This window comes from Lolium perenne, chromosome 7, assembly GCF_019359855.2.
Source record: "Lolium perenne isolate Kyuss_39 chromosome 7, Kyuss_2.0, whole genome shotgun sequence".
Classification (NCBI taxonomy): Eukaryota; Viridiplantae; Streptophyta; class Magnoliopsida; order Poales; family Poaceae; genus Lolium; species Lolium perenne.
Window position 1 is genome coordinate 324307949 of NC_067250.2, and position 15494 is coordinate 324323442.

The following is a 15494-nucleotide window of genomic DNA, read 5'->3' on the forward strand; positions in this document are numbered from 1 at the left end:
GTCGGCCCTGCAATACACCACCATGCACCACCAAGCCTAGCAGCCAGGATTCAGATGGACACCGAAATGAGGGACTCACCGATGTATACACAGCTCCAGCATGATTTGATGGAGCATGTGTGGGCTAATTCCTAGATTATGTAATTTTTTCAGATTTTTATGTAATTTTTTTTATGATGTAATCGGTAACAATTTTAGTTCAATAAAATAATTTCCTTGCATTATTTATATTGTTGTAACGTAAACAAAGATATGCTCATGTTGAAGAGAGAGAAAAGCTGACGTGGAGGAGAGAGAACTAAAGCTGGCACTATAGCCTGTGCATTGGCACCGTGTGGTGAGAGTGGGGTGAGAGTGGGGTGAGAGTGGGCCAAAAGCTGACGTGGCGGGGCTGGAGGCGGGCGGTGCGTTGGCACCAGCCTAAGTCTTCTGTTGTTGACTCCTTTTCTATCCATTTAACAAGTCTTGCAGCAAATCATGTAGAATGCATTCCCATTTGGCGGGGGAACAAAACTTCCATTGTTTTTAAAGAGTGGACGTCGACTCAACCGGAGCAAGAGAGATGCATTTGCATCTGTGTTTGGGAATATAGTTCCAAATCCAAAGGTAGATAAAGTTGAGTTTGACTCTAGGGTGGAATATGATAAAGTTGAGAACCAACCTGAGGTTGGGTGGTTAGGAGGGTGGTTGTACCCCCAGCTCACCAGAGTTCAAAGCCTAGGTTTGACATCTGTATGTTTCATAAAGGCGGAATATTCATTCAGTGGGAGGTTCTCGTCGACAGCGAGACGTCTATGGTGACTTCGTCAATTTTAAGTTTCAATCCGTCGGCTCAGTCTTCCATAGATGCTCATAGGTGCGTGTGTGTGTTCATAGGGGTGAGTGTATGCCAGAGATGCTCATAGGTGCGTGTGTGTGTTCATAGGGGTGAGTGTATGCGCGTGTATGTGAATGTCTATGTGTTTCTCAAAAAAAATTCTACTCCTCCGTTTCAAAATAAATGTCGCAACATTATTTAGATATGGATACAACTGAAAGGCATCTAGATATATATATGTATCTAGATGAAGTTGTGAGGTGGCATATTTTACGACAATAGATTTGTTTTGTGGATTGCGACAACAGATTATTAATAAAACAAGTTTAGCACAAAAACGAGCCAAAATGAAAGCCCAACTTATGAGGCCCAGTACTATTTCTAGACCATGGCTGGTCCCGGCCCTGGCTGGATTTTGCTGTCACGCCTAAGCTGAAGCGGACCGCGCGTGCTGCCCTAAACAACGGGAAGACCACCGGCCGTCGGAGCGCCGCCGCACACTCTACCTCTCCGTCGCCTCTCCGCCCGGCGGTACAAGTTCCTGCCGCCGCCTCTCCGCCCCCTGGCGTAAGTTCTAATTCATCCTCCCTTACCATCTTCGTCATGCCCAAATCGATGATTCTTGCAGCATCAATCGCTACAACTCTGGGTCGATTTGGTTCATCTAGATATGTAGGATAGACTGCAGGATTTAGTATTCGCATGTACCGGATACGATTATTGAGACATCTTTGCCTCTGTATGTATGGAACGCGTTTCTGGGCTACGGAGGAAGACTGAATTTGGTTGCAGTATGTAGGGGCAGAGCCGCATCAGTACAACGCCAACACCTCGATTCTAATCCCCATTACTCGTTTTAGTCCGAATTCTACTTAGATTGAGTCTCTGTAATTTCGGAACTGCCTCTAATTGCCACTAGCATAGCGAGGAGTACATTGCTTTGCACTGGCAAAGAGTTCAGCTACACGTCAAGTTTGCCAACTTACCATAAAGTCGAACCCGTAGATCTCCCATCAGAGGCTCCTAATCTCTGCACTAAATTTTCCTGGCAGGCGCGCCTAGTTGGAGAACAATGGACCAGATAAGCTCCGCCACGACAACTCCTCATCCGAGAGCGAAGGCCACCCTGGTTCTCGGCGCAGAATCCTTCGCGGTCAGCTCCGAGTCTGGGACGCTGTCGGAGCAGCTGGCGGCGATGAGGGAGAAGAGTATGGTGATCCTCAAGGACTACATCACCAGGCACAACGCCCCGAACGACGTCCCCGATGAGCCCGTCGAGGGCTTGTCTGACGACGAGGGCGAGGCGCTCGCTAAAAACCCACCCAAGAAATCTAAGAAGCAGAAGTGATGGTCCTAATCTCGTTGATCTGTTGCAATTTGCCTTAGCCCCCTTGGGAGAACACCGTGTCTGTCCCTTGCTGAATGTTCCTTCTGACGCACATTGTTAGGCACTTATCTGCTTTGTGTAAAGAACTGCTATCTGATGATATGCCTAGGGGAAGTCTGCCCCTTGCTGTATGACGCAAATTTTAGATGTTTTGCTTTGAGGAGAATATATGAGATTTAGCACAAGAGCTCTTTTTGCTGTCAAATGTCAGTGTGCAGGAAGGCACCAACCAACTTGAAATCCAACAATAAACAGGTCTTTTGATAGCGGTCAAAATTTCCGTTTGTGTTTTAGTGTATTCTCTGTAGATTATATGCATCCAACTGTGGAAATGTCTTCTGGCATGTACTCTGAAATGTTTAAGCTAGCAGACTGCAGAATGATCAAATAGGTTCATGCTCGTTTCATGTTCTGTTAGATGCTGGATCGGCATCGTGAATTCTACCTGCCCGGTGTTACTGATTTCTATTGGGAAAAAGAGTGCTTCCCAATGGCGCTTGTGTAGTTGACTAGGCCCTTTTGGTCATCATTCTCCAGTACATACTTGATGCAACCTGTAGACTTTAGATCCAACCCTTGATTCTTTTTTTCTTCATATTACCATGTAGTTATGTCATATGTGCTTTTGATGCTCAAGATCAACTAATTACCTCCAATTGGTGTAGGTGTTTGTGCTGAAAGATTGAACACTCCACCGTCGTCGCAAATGACGCGGCTGGTGAAACTTTCCTCATTGCCACCATGAATCTGGGAGGGTGTGATGGGATTTTAAGAGAGAGCCGAGCCAACCTTCCTCCATTAAGATTTTATTGGCGTCTGCGAAAAAGATACAAGGAAGGACTGCAGTCTGATAGCTTCGTAACGCACCAATTATTTAGTAGATGGATTGGTGTGGAATCAAGAGACAATTGAGAATTTTCAGAATTGAGTAACCATATAGTACATGAAGAAGGAAAACCCTATGCTACGCTAGAGTCTTATTGATTCTCCTTTGTTACTTCTCATTCACCCAGTCTCGGTTTATAAACCCCTTTCGAGCTGAAAATCTACAGCAACACGATTACTATAACTACAACACAATTTCAACAGTAACATACTAAATCTACGGGTATTTAATTCTATGTCCCTGGTTTCTTAGTTGTGCTCACTTTTCCCCATCGGATAACTTTTTGCTCACTTTTCCCCATGCGTCTAAACTTTTGCTTTCACATTTTCCTCACTTTTGCCCCCAAATAGTTGCTCACTTTTGCCCCCAAATGAGCGAGTGGGGAAAAGTGAGTAGTGTTAACGAACGAGGGGCATAGAATTAATAATCCTAAATCTAACAACGATATAGGGGACATATTTTTGTCGGGAATCTCTATTCCTTATTAGGCACCGATCTAGACCGTCAATCATATGAACTCATCGTCCTCCTCCGTCGATCGATAACTGCCGAAAAAGTACGCAACGAAGACTATACTTGAACAATATAACTTTAGAGTATCAGTGCCGACAAGGTGGGAGGGGCCGGAGAGCTATCTCATAGCAACATCTTACATAAAGTTGTAAAAATCATTTTCTTTAAGGAGGAAGGTTTAAGGAAAATAGGTGTTTCTTTCTGTGGAGATATACTCCTTCTGCCTCTTAATATTTTTTTGACACATTTACCGTAGGGGAATCCTCTACGGTGTAAATTTTCATATATATACCAACCAAACTGTACAAGGCCACACGGTCCAAAATATTAAGGAATTACATCAAGGTGGAAGAAAATGAAAGAGAAAAAGCATTTCCACTAAACAAGAAAAGACAACACCCAGTCAATAAGACGTTGGACTGCAGTCCCCTTTACTCTGTACTGATGCACCATCATGTCACTTTGACAACCATTTCGCCAACGACTAAAAGAGGCTGTCTCTTAATATAAGATGTTATTACAATCAATTATAGTCTATAATTGGTTGTAAACTTGTAATAGCATTTCATATTAGATACAGTCTAGATTTTTTTTTTGTTAGGTGCAATTACATCTCTCGACCTAGTTATTTAACGACCTAGTTATTTAACAATGTAAAAGTGGATGTCAATACATGCAAGTACACTAACATAACGAGTGATACATATCATTCATTATCTACAGTCTATTCTTTACATAAGGAGATTGAGCAAAATGAATGCTTTCATTTCAAAAAAATATAATTAAATTTTGCATAACTTTTCCACATAATACGGTTTAAATTTAAGGAAAATGCTAATAATGATGATTAGTGTAAGAATTGTTACATAGAATATTATATTAATATTTAATGACACATCATAAGTGACTAACTATGTTGTATTTACAATAAAAATATAGTTGTTAAAATTTTATATTGCCAAAATAAGTTACAAATAAGTAAAAAAGTTTAATATAAATATAAACAAAGCATACTAAATATAAGCTAGTGTAGGGACGGAGATCAAAGGTTTGACGGTGATGCACTTGTATACAAGTGCAAAACATACTTATTAGTACTTGACATCTCAAACAGGTCAAACTATTTAACCCATGATATGCATGAGAAAATATATGTTTTTCATCCTAAATAATGACAATTAACTGAGAATGAGAAAAGAAACATACATTTACGCAATCCCATGAAGAAATAAAATAAATAAATGATAGGCCTATTTATTTTAAATGGAAAATTTATTGAATGATTTGTTTCCAAAGTTTGAAAGAAATATTCACAATTCATGTTTGGTTTTGTATAAATTTGCTACCAGTGTAGTAGAAATTTTATTTGACATATGGCTTTTTCCATATTATGGAAATATATAAATTATGGATTTTATTCGAAATTTAGGTATTGTAGTTGATGTATACTAAAACGATGCACTCATTTATTCTCATCTCATGTGGAATCAAATATAGATACACTACTAAATTCCGTAGACCATCTTGTCCAAATAATATTGTCATTCATTTCATCACTACAAAAGGCATTCTAGTTGGTATTTTCATTGTACGTTATCTTTGTTGGGTCGTATAACTTATACAAAAATCTAAAACTACAATACATTATTGCTTTAAAAAATTGTGGCATTAAAGAGGTGTAGTAGGTGAGTGCATCGTTTTAGGGGATGGGCTTCATGGAGCTCTTTTTTTTAAAAAAAAATTGACATTTTGAAGTTTCAAAAAAATCATTTCAGCAGAGTGGCAGTGCATAGTTCAGCTCATGTCGTCAAGTTTGCGAAGTTACCATAAAGTCGAACCCGTAGATCTCCCATCAGAGGTTCCTAATCTCTGCACTAAATTTTACTGGCAGGCCTAGTGGTGAACAATGGACCAGACGAACTCCGCAGCGACGGCTCCTTGTCCGAAAGCGAAGGCCACCTTGGTTCTCGAAGCAGAGTCCTTCGCGGTCAGCTCCGAGTCTGGGACACTGTTGGAGCAGCTGGCGGCAATGAGGGAGAAGAGCATGGTCATCCTCAAGGACTACATCGCTAGGCACAACGCCCCGAACGGCGTCCCGGATGAGTCCGTCGAGGGCTTGTCTGACGTCTGACGACGAGGGCGAGGCGCTCGCTAAGAACCCGCCGAAAAAATAGAAGAAGCGCAAGTGATGGTCCTGATCCGTTTGATTTTTCGTATTTTTTTCTTAGTCCCCTTGGGAGAACACGGTGTCTTGTCCATTGCTGGATGTTCCTTTTGACACATATTGTTAGGCACTGTCTGCTTTGTGTAAAATATTGCTATCTGATGATATGCGTAAGGGAAGCCTGCCCCTTGCTGCATGACTCATATTTTAGATGTTTTGCTTTGAGGAGAATATATGAGATTTATCACAAGAGCTCTTTTTGCTGTCAAATGTTGATGTGCAGGAAGGCACCAACCACTTGAAATCCAACAAGAAATAGGTCTTTTAATAGCGGTCAAAATTTCCATTTGTGTTTAGTGTATTTTCTGCAGATTGCATGCATCCAACTGTGGAAATGTCTTATGACATGTATTCTGAAATGTTTAAGCTAGCAGACTGCAGAGTGATCAAATAGGTTTATGCTCGTTTCATGTTCTGTTAGATGTTGGACCGGCATCGTGAATTCTTCCTGTGCGGTATTACTGATTTCTATTGGGAAAAGGAGTGCTTCCGAATGGCGCTTGTCTAGATGACTAGGTCCTTTTGCTCATCATTCACCAGTACATACTTGATGCAAGCTGTACACTTTAGATCCATCGCCTGATTCTTTTTTCTTCTTCATATTACCATGTAGTTATGTCATTTGTGCTTTTGATGCTCAAGATCAACTAGGTTGTCTCCAATTGGTGTAGGTGCTCGTACTGAATTATCTAACACTCCACCAGGGAGGGTCTGATGGCTGGTGAAACTTTCCTCATTGCCACCATGAATCTGGCAGGGTGTGATTGGATTTCAAGAGAGACCCAACCTTCCTCCATTCAGATTTAGTTTTTTCCTGAAATGGAGGCTATTGTTAGACATAATTACTTTAGGAACAACATCTTTAATCTTGCATTAGAACACCTGATAATATGAAAAGGGGTGGTACTAACCAGAACCGCGAGTGTTCCCATGGCCATAGCCATGGCCTTCTTGTGGTCGTGGACGATGACCCTTTAGCACTCTTTTTAGGATCGGATTGTTAGGAGTGTGGGAGATTATTCCCGTACTTGTGTCACACCCGAAATGGCATGACCTCCTTTTTTATATTTGCAGGGCTAGGGGTCAGGAACCGAAACCAAAAGATTGTATTGGATGCCTCGATCAGGGCATGCACGTGTGGGGAAGGAGACTTTGTCTCCCCTATTTTTTCGCACCGTTTGTTAGCATGTGTGATCAATTCCAACAGCTATGCCCCAACCTCATTCAGATTTGAGTGGCCTCCGGGAAAACGATAAAGGAACAAAAACTCTATGCCACACAGTCTGATACCTTCGTAACACACCAATTATTTGGTAGATGGATTGGTGTGGAATCAAGAGAGGATTGGGAATTTTCAGAATTGAGGAACCATATGCATGAAGAAGGAAAACCCTATGCCACGCTAGAGTCTGATTGATTCTCCTTTGTTACTTCTCATTCTCGACGGACTAGGTTTACAAACCTTTCAAGCTGAAAATCTATAGCTCACGATTACTATAACTACAACACCACTTTAACAGTAACATACTAAATCTAACAATGATATGGGATCATATTTTTGCCGGAAATCGCTACTCCTTATTAGGCACCGATATAGACCGTCAATCTTATGAACTCATCATCCTCTGATCGATAACTGCCGAAACAGTACACATCAAAGACTAACACTTGAACAATATAACTTCAGAGTATCAGTCCCGCAATGTCTGACACCGCTGACAAGGTGGGAGAGGCACGAGAGCTATCTCGTAGCAGCGTCTTGCATAAAGTTGTATAAACCATTTTCTTTATCGAGTAAGGTTTAAGGAAAATAGACATGCTTCTTTCTCTGATGTACTCCCTCTCTTAATAAAATATGTTATTACAATCAATTATAGTCTATAATTGGATGTAATAGTATCTTATATTAGTTACAACTCTCTGTCCATAAATAAGTGTATGTTAGGATATGTCTTAAGTCAAACTATATTAACTTTGACCAACTTTAAAAAAAAGCAGCATTTCTGATACTAAATTAGTATTGGACTATTCGGTAGATTCATCTTAACATGTAGTTCAATAATATAATAATTTAATATCACATGTTACCATTTTTGTGTAAAAATTTAGTCAAATTTGAAAATGTTTGACTTCTAAAAAAGAAAAACGTACTACACTTTTTCGTGGAGGGAGGGAGCAGATTTTTTTTTGTTAGGTGCATTTACAGCTCTCGAGCTAGATATTTAACAATGTAAAAGTGGATCTCAATACATACAAGTACACTAACATAACGCGTGATACATATTAATCATTATCTACAATTTTTTTTTACATAAGGAGATTCAGCGAAATGAATGCTTTTATTACAATAAAATATAATTAAAATGCATAACTTTTCCACGTAATATGGTTTAAGTTTAAGGAAAATGTTAACAGTGATGATGAATGTAAGAATTGTTACATAGAATATTTATGTTAATATTTAATGACACGTCATAAGTGACTAACTATGTTGTATGTACAATAAAAATATAATCGATAAAATTTTATATTGACAAAATAAGTTATAAATAAGTAAAAAAGTTTACTATAAATACAAACAAGACATTCTAAATTTAATGCAGAGAAAGCAAAAGAACCGTACAAGGCTAACTTACTTAGACCTTAAAGTTCTAAATTTAGAACTAGAGTAGGGACGAAGCTCAAATGTTTGACAGTGATGCATTTGCATACATACATCTGCAAAATTTGTTTATTAGTACTTGACATCTAAAACAGGTCAAACTATTTAATATGATTTGCATGAGAAAACATAGTTTTTTTTATCATAAACAGTGACAATTAACTCACAATAAGAGAACGCACAGCTACCCAATTCAATGGAGAACTAAAATAAATAAATGATACCATCTGTTTATTTTAAATGGAAAAAGATTTGAATCATGTAATTCCAAAGTTTGATTTTTTTTATTATAATTCATGTTTTTTGTGTATAAATTTGCTACCGGTGTAGTACCAATTTTATTTGAAATATGGATTTTGCCATATTATGAAAAAAATATAGATTACGGATTTACTCCCAATTTAAGTATTATATTTGATGTATACTAAAATGATGCACCCATCTTCTGCAAGTAATATTATCATTCATTTCGTCACTACAAAAAGCATTCTAATTGGTATTATCATTGTACATTATCTTTGTTAGGTCATATAACTTATACAAAAATCTAAAACTACAATACATTATTGCTTTAAAAAATTGTGGCATTAAAGAGGTGTAGTAGGTGAGTGCATCGTTTTGGAGGATGGGTTTCATAGAGATCTTCTTTTGATTTTTTTAGATCGACATTTTGAAGATTCAAAAAATTATGAAAAATATCTTAAATGTAGACAGTGATGACTTCTTCCTATATGTGAAAAACCAATACAAAATATTATATATTCCAGAGTATGTAAAAATGACAATTTTCTGTATCTGAGGTTGTGAACGATGCAAAATTCTAATTTTTTTTTATTTATCAGTATTTATCATTTTTGTGTAGATAGGATTACAATTTATTTCACGTGGAGATTTTGTAGCGCTCGTTGAATGCCTCATTGTCAACATCCAGTTTTTTTAAATAAAAAATTCAAAATGATAGTTTGAAAAAAAACAAAAATAAATAAAAAATGATCTCCAAGGAGCACGTACTCCAAAGTGATTTTTCCTGTAGCAGGTTTACTTTTGTTCCAGCTCCACCCCTCCTCTAGAGTCATGGGCTTTTATGGGTGACACAATCACCCGGGTAGAAGTGGGAGTACTATCTTGGACTCCATCACCCGACCCCGGAACACAATGCACAAGACTAACCCATCTACTATCAGCAATAGAATAATAATACCAGCATCAAGAAGTTTCAATACCTTATTTCTTACCACATCCTTCATATTCGGAATTAAACGGTGTTAATGTTCTACAACTGGCTTTGCATCCGGTTCCATACTAATAGCATGCTGACATATAGTAGGATAAATCCCCTTCAAATCATCAAGTGTATATCCCATAGCTCCTCGGTGTTTCTTCAATACTCCCAATAATTTTTCCTCTTCCTGTACTGAAAGTTTAGAACTAATAATAACAGGATATATCTTCTTATCATTAATATAAGCATATTTAAGATCATCAGGTAAAGGTTTTAAATCAAAAACAAGATCCTCCTTGGGTGGTAGCGTGGTACCCAAGTGTTCCATAGGTAAATCATGCTTAAGCATCTCCGGTTGACGAAGAAAAATCTCATCAATTTCATTTCTTTCCTCCATAAAGACCTCACTTTCGTGGTCCTCCATATATTTCTGCAAAGGATCATTAGGAGCAATAGCAAAAGAAGCAAGTTGTTCAACTATAAAATCTTCATTAGGCAATTCAGTTTTATAGGGAGTTTTAGCAAAATTAGAAAAATTAAACTCATAATACTCTCCATCAAATTTAGTAAGAATTTTCTCCTTCTTGCAATCTATAATAGCTCCACAAGTATTCAAGAAAGGTCTACCAAAAATTATAGGACAAGTGTTACTAGCTGCTGAACCAAGTACTAGAAAATCAGCAGGATATTTAATCTTACCACATAGAACTTCCACATCTCTAACAATACCAATCAGAGAGATGGTCTCTCTATTAGCAAGCTGAATAATCACATCAATTTTTTCAAGTTCACAAGAACCAATTTCATGCATAATTTCCCTATAAAGCTCATAAGAAATAGCACTAGAACTTGCACCAATATCACATAAACCATAATAGCAATGATCACATATTCTGACAGAAAGCATAGGAACACTAGTTTTCTTAGATTTACTAGGATGTGCAACAATATTAGAAGGATCTTCACAAAATATAATATGTCCAACTTCTACATTTTCAGTAACCAAGTATTTTACTATTGCTACTGCAGTTTCAATAGTTATTTGTTCATCAGGTTCTATACCTTTCTTTTTACTTTTATTAACCACACTAGTTACAATAGAATGTTCCTTTACCTTGGCAGGGAAAGGTATTTTCTCAATATAAGATTCAGGCAAAACACGATCAGTAGTACAAACTTTAATATTTCTAGCAGGAACACAATCAACAATATCTTTATAAGGTGCATGATACTTATTCCACTCTTTTTTTAGGAACATCAAGATAAGAGGCAAAAGCCTTAAAAAATTTGCAATAATTTGAGAATCAAGACCATAAACAGCACTAGTATTACGAAAGTCATCAGTTTGCATAAAAGATTCAATGCATTCATAATCATAATTAATAGCTGACTTTCTTCCTTTATCATTCTCCCATCTTTCAGTATTTTCCTGAATGCGTTCGAGAAGATCCCATTTAGGTTCTTCCTTCATACGTGTAAATGATCCAGAACAAGAAGCATTCAATAAATCTTTATCATGAAGAGAAAGCCTCGCATAGAAGTTATTAATAACAATATTACTGGGGAACTCATGAATGGGGCGTTTGAGCATTAGTGACTTCAATCTCCCCCACGCTTGTTGTATGAACAACTGGCTAGATAAGCATATATTCCCTGCGTGGATGTATCATGCATGGATGGTGGAGTTTTGAGACAGCTGTTGTCCTCTCCTCGTGAAAGTTGGAATCAAGAATTTTTTTGAAGCCAAGTGGTTCACATACAAATCAAGTGATGAAAGGAAACAAAATGATCAAAACACTAGTGGCTAAGCCAAGATATTTATTGCAGCGCTACTGCACTAGAGTAGCCCTTCCTCCTTTGGAGGAGGCGTTTTGGCTCGTAGGAGCAAAATTTTATTTCGAATTTTTTTAACACTTCAAAATGTATTTTCACACAACGGATTCATATACTCCTATGAGCTAAAGTGGATTTCCGTTCCTCCTTTATGCATTCTTGCTAGCGGCTGGCGACGAGGATGATCTTGCTGCTTTCAGGTTCAGAAACACTGCCCTGCAATTGATTGTAAATCCAAAACAGCTCAGTGGATACATCACACATTACCGGCAGTTAAAATTCGCCAAAAATCAACGTAAAGATTGAACTCAGAGGCCTCACCAGCATGATGCGACGGAGCTGGCGCAACTGCACGAAAATTGTGGTATATATGTGACTATTTGGCTTTTATTTTGTTTAGATGAGCAGAAAACAGACTGAGCAATATATTGACAGAAAGCAAAACACAAAATTAGGTGAGGAATAGAAGGTAGTAGTACCTTCCAAGAGGTCAACTGGATGTTGGCGTAGTCCTTCTTTATCTTGCTCTTCACTTGCTCAGACGGCCTCCCTGAAATTTTATTAATATTATTTCATCTGATGTTGGTACATACAGATGAAAAAAGAACTCTTCATATGTATGTGTTATAGAGGAAGGATAACTTGAACAGTTATGTATATGTAACCGTAGAGACGCATGTATATTGGATACTGGATAGCATATCGCAATGAATACCTTCGACTACTAAACCGTAATATACCATGAATAACAAGTTGTTCATTTTTGCTTATAGATCATTTTGTAAAAGAAAAAACTCCACTGACAACAAGGTTGCTTGTGGTTAGTTACCCTCTCGTTTAGGGTTTAGTGCTCCGGAGGCGGCGCCGTTGCCCTCGTGAGATTCTCGCACCCGATCCCTTCCAGCTCCGCCTCGGGGGTTTGTCTTCCCGGCGCGCGTGGCTTGAGGTGATCTAGGGTTTTTGGCTCTCTCAAGATGGCGGAGGAGATGGGTAGAGCTCTGGCTGGTTCTTCGGGTGGTCAGGAGGAGGGGATTGACGACATGCTGAGTCACCTGGAGTTGAACGACGACGAGCTCGACGACGTCGTCGTCGGCGTGGAGGCAGCAAAGGAATTTCAGAAATCTGCGAGATGGCTAGCAATTGGTAAGGTGCAAACTAACCGATCCTTCAGTGCCGAGGCCCTTTTCGAGAAGATGAAGAGCATATGGAACCTGGCGAGAGATCCGATCTGCCGCGAAGCGGGTGAAAACCTATTCATCTTCCAGATGCATTGCCTCGCAGATTGGAAAAAAGTAGTCCATCAAGGTCCTTGGACCTTTAGAGGGTGGGGTTTGTTGGTTGAGGACTATGATGGATTGGGGGATCCGACAGAGGTGGTCTTTGGAGGTATGCATGTCTGGGTACAAATCCATGGTATTCCTGAGCTCTACATGAAGCAATTGGTGGTGGATGATCTTGCTAGACGGATTGGGAACGTGAAAGAAGTCCAGATGTTTCCAAAATTATTCTTTGAAGGAAACTATGTTCGAATAAGGGTTAGAATTCAGATAACCAAGCCATTGCCTCGGTTTGTTTCTCTTACTTTACCGGAGGGTAGGAGACGGCTAGCGGTGAAGTACGAAAAGGTCCCTTTTTCTGTAAACGATAAGGGTCTGATTGGTCATGATCACGAGGAGTGTGGAGATGGGGTTTGGGAGGATAAACAGCTGCAATATGGATCTTGGATGTTGGCGACGCGCAGAGTAAATCAAAGTGTGCCGAACCGTCAGTTTGGTTCTCGGACAATGTCTCGCGGGGGCTGGTCAGGTAGAGCTGTGAATAATGGAGGTACGGCTAGGAAGAGGACGTCAGAAGATGCATCACTGGATGAGGATGGTGACCAGACTAAGGACACGGCTTCTAGTCCTTTGAAACCGGTCCCTACTGACGAACTGTCTGATACTGACATTGAGGATCCTACCAAAGGAGCTCGCAAACAACTGGATATGTCGGGAGACGACGTCGATGAAGGAGTTGAGCAGATGGATTTGGGGGTCGGAGAAGGCCTTGGAACCACACCACCGCCACCTCTAGCGTATGTTAAAAATAAGGATAAGAAGCAACGAAAAGGAAATGAGACCGGGGAACAATTGGCATCATCGGCGGCCTCCCTCGAGGAGGACCGCCAGGCCTAATGTGTATCCTAGGCTGGAACTGTCGGGGAGCAGGGCAACCCGCGACAGTCAGAGAGCTTGATTGTCTGATAAAGACATACAAACCCTGCATTATTTTTCTGTGTGAGACTAGACAGAGTGAAGAAAGAATGAGGAATTTGCATTTTCGGCTTGGTATGGATGGTTGCTATTAGGTTAAGGGTGATGGAAAAGGAGGAGGTCTAGCTATCTACTGGCAGGAGGGGATTACAATTGATCTCCTGTCATTTAGTAAGAGGCACATTGATGTTCATGTCAGTGGAGGCATGTATGCTAGTAGATGGAGGGCGACATTCGTTTATGGTGAGCCAAAACCTACGGATCGTCATTCTATGTGGACAAAACTTCGACAGCTGAAAAATAGGTCATCGGAACCTTGGCTTATGATGGGTGACTTTAACGAAGCGATGTGGCAGGAGGAACATTTTTCGAGGCGGAAGAGGGCCGAGCGTTTGATGTCGGAGTTCAGAGAAGCCCTCTCAGATTGTGACCTCCATGATATTGGGTTTATTGGCACGCCGTGGACATTTGATAATAAACAAAAAGGTGATAGGAACGTTAAAGTACGACTAGATCGAGCAGTGGCTTCACCGGAGTGGTCGTTGCGTTTCCCTAATACTAGGTTACGGCACATTATTTCATCTAGATCAGACCATCTACCTCTGTTGTTAACTGAAGATGAATCTGCTGAATTCAGTCCAGGGAACTATATGCGCAGATATGAGGTCTTTTGGGAGCGGGAACCTTCTCTTGCTTCGGCGGTTGAGGAGGCGTGGTCCAGGAGGATTCCTACTCAGGATTTGGGGGGTATAAGTTATACCCTCAAGGATATTATGTCGAGTCTATACAGGTGGAAGGCTGCTAATATCAAACCTTTGCCTAAAGAAATTGATAAACGGCGGCTACTGATGGAAGAACTGATATCTCGCATGGACAGCGATAGTGAGGCTGAAAAGACAAGGTTAGCACGGGAGATGGACGAACTTCTGTACCGAGAAGAAATAGCTTGGATGCAACGTTCCAGAGTTGCGTGGCTGAAGGAAGGGGACAGAAATACCAAATATTTTCATCGGCAGGCTTCTAAAAGAAATTGGAAAAATAAAATCCGTAGTCTGAGGAGAACTGATGGCTCATTCACACATGACAAGGAGGAGATGGAAGCGATGGCAACTTCCTTTTATCAGAATCTGTATACTCGATATGACAATGTTGATCCTAATATAATTATTGAGGAGGTGCAACACTGTGTTGATGATCACATGAATGATGGCTTGTGCAAGCACTTTTCAGAGGAGGAGATTAGCGACGCGTTGTTCCAAATCGGTCCCTTAAAGGCACCAGGGCCAGACGGATTTCCTACACATTTTCTGCAATGCAACTGGGGGCTCTTTCGGGATGAAGTGGTTAAGGTGGTGCAATTTTTTTTGCTACAGGAGTAATGCCATCTGAGGTTAATGAAACATCCATTGTTATGATTCCAAAAAAGAAGGAACTAGAGGATCTAAAGGATTTTAGACCTATCAGTTTATGCAACGTTATTTATAAAGTTGTCTCAAAGTGCCTGGCTAATAGACTTCAGCCTCTCCTTCAAGATATTATAGCTCCAGAGCAAAGTGCCTTTGTACCAAGGAGGTTAATCACAGACAATGCCCTGGTCGCTTTTGAGTGCATTCATTCTATACATTCTGGTTCGGCAGCAAGATCAAAATTTTGTGCGTATAAGTTGGATATGGCCAAAGCTTATGATCGCGTTGATTG

At 39.9% G+C, this 15494-nt stretch overlaps 2 protein-coding genes and 1 pseudogene across 2 annotated transcripts; all 3 read left to right on the forward strand.

The window, feature by feature from the left end:
* Nucleotides 1–1220: 1220 nt before the first annotated feature.
* Nucleotides 1221–2468, forward strand: LOC127314648 (uncharacterized). Its single transcript, XM_051345152.2, has 2 exons — nucleotides 1221–1384; nucleotides 1870–2468. The coding sequence occupies exon 2, from the start codon at nucleotides 1890–1892 to the stop codon at nucleotides 2163–2165; it is 276 nt and encodes a 91-aa protein (XP_051201112.1). The 5' UTR covers nucleotides 1221–1384; nucleotides 1870–1889; the 3' UTR covers nucleotides 2166–2468.
* A 3041-nt stretch (nucleotides 2469–5509) lies between these two features.
* Nucleotides 5510–5792, forward strand: LOC127314645 (uncharacterized; annotated as a pseudogene).
* An 8351-nt stretch (nucleotides 5793–14143) lies between these two features.
* LOC139834062 (uncharacterized) lies at nucleotides 14144–15175 on the forward strand. The gene has a single exon (XM_071824445.1). The coding sequence runs from the start codon at nucleotides 14144–14146 to the stop codon at nucleotides 15173–15175; it is 1032 nt and encodes a 343-aa protein (XP_071680546.1).
* The last annotated feature ends 319 nt before the right edge of the window (nucleotides 15176–15494 follow it).

What these genes read in the sequence shown, in the direction of transcription:
- LOC127314648 (XM_051345152.2), top strand. Translation starts at nt 1,890, where the DNA reads ATGGACCAGATAAGCTCCGCCACGACAACTCCTCATCCGAGAGCGAAG.
- LOC139834062 (XM_071824445.1), top strand. Translation starts at nt 14,144, where the DNA reads ATGTGGCAGGAGGAACATTTTTCGAGGCGGAAGAGGGCCGAGCGTTTG.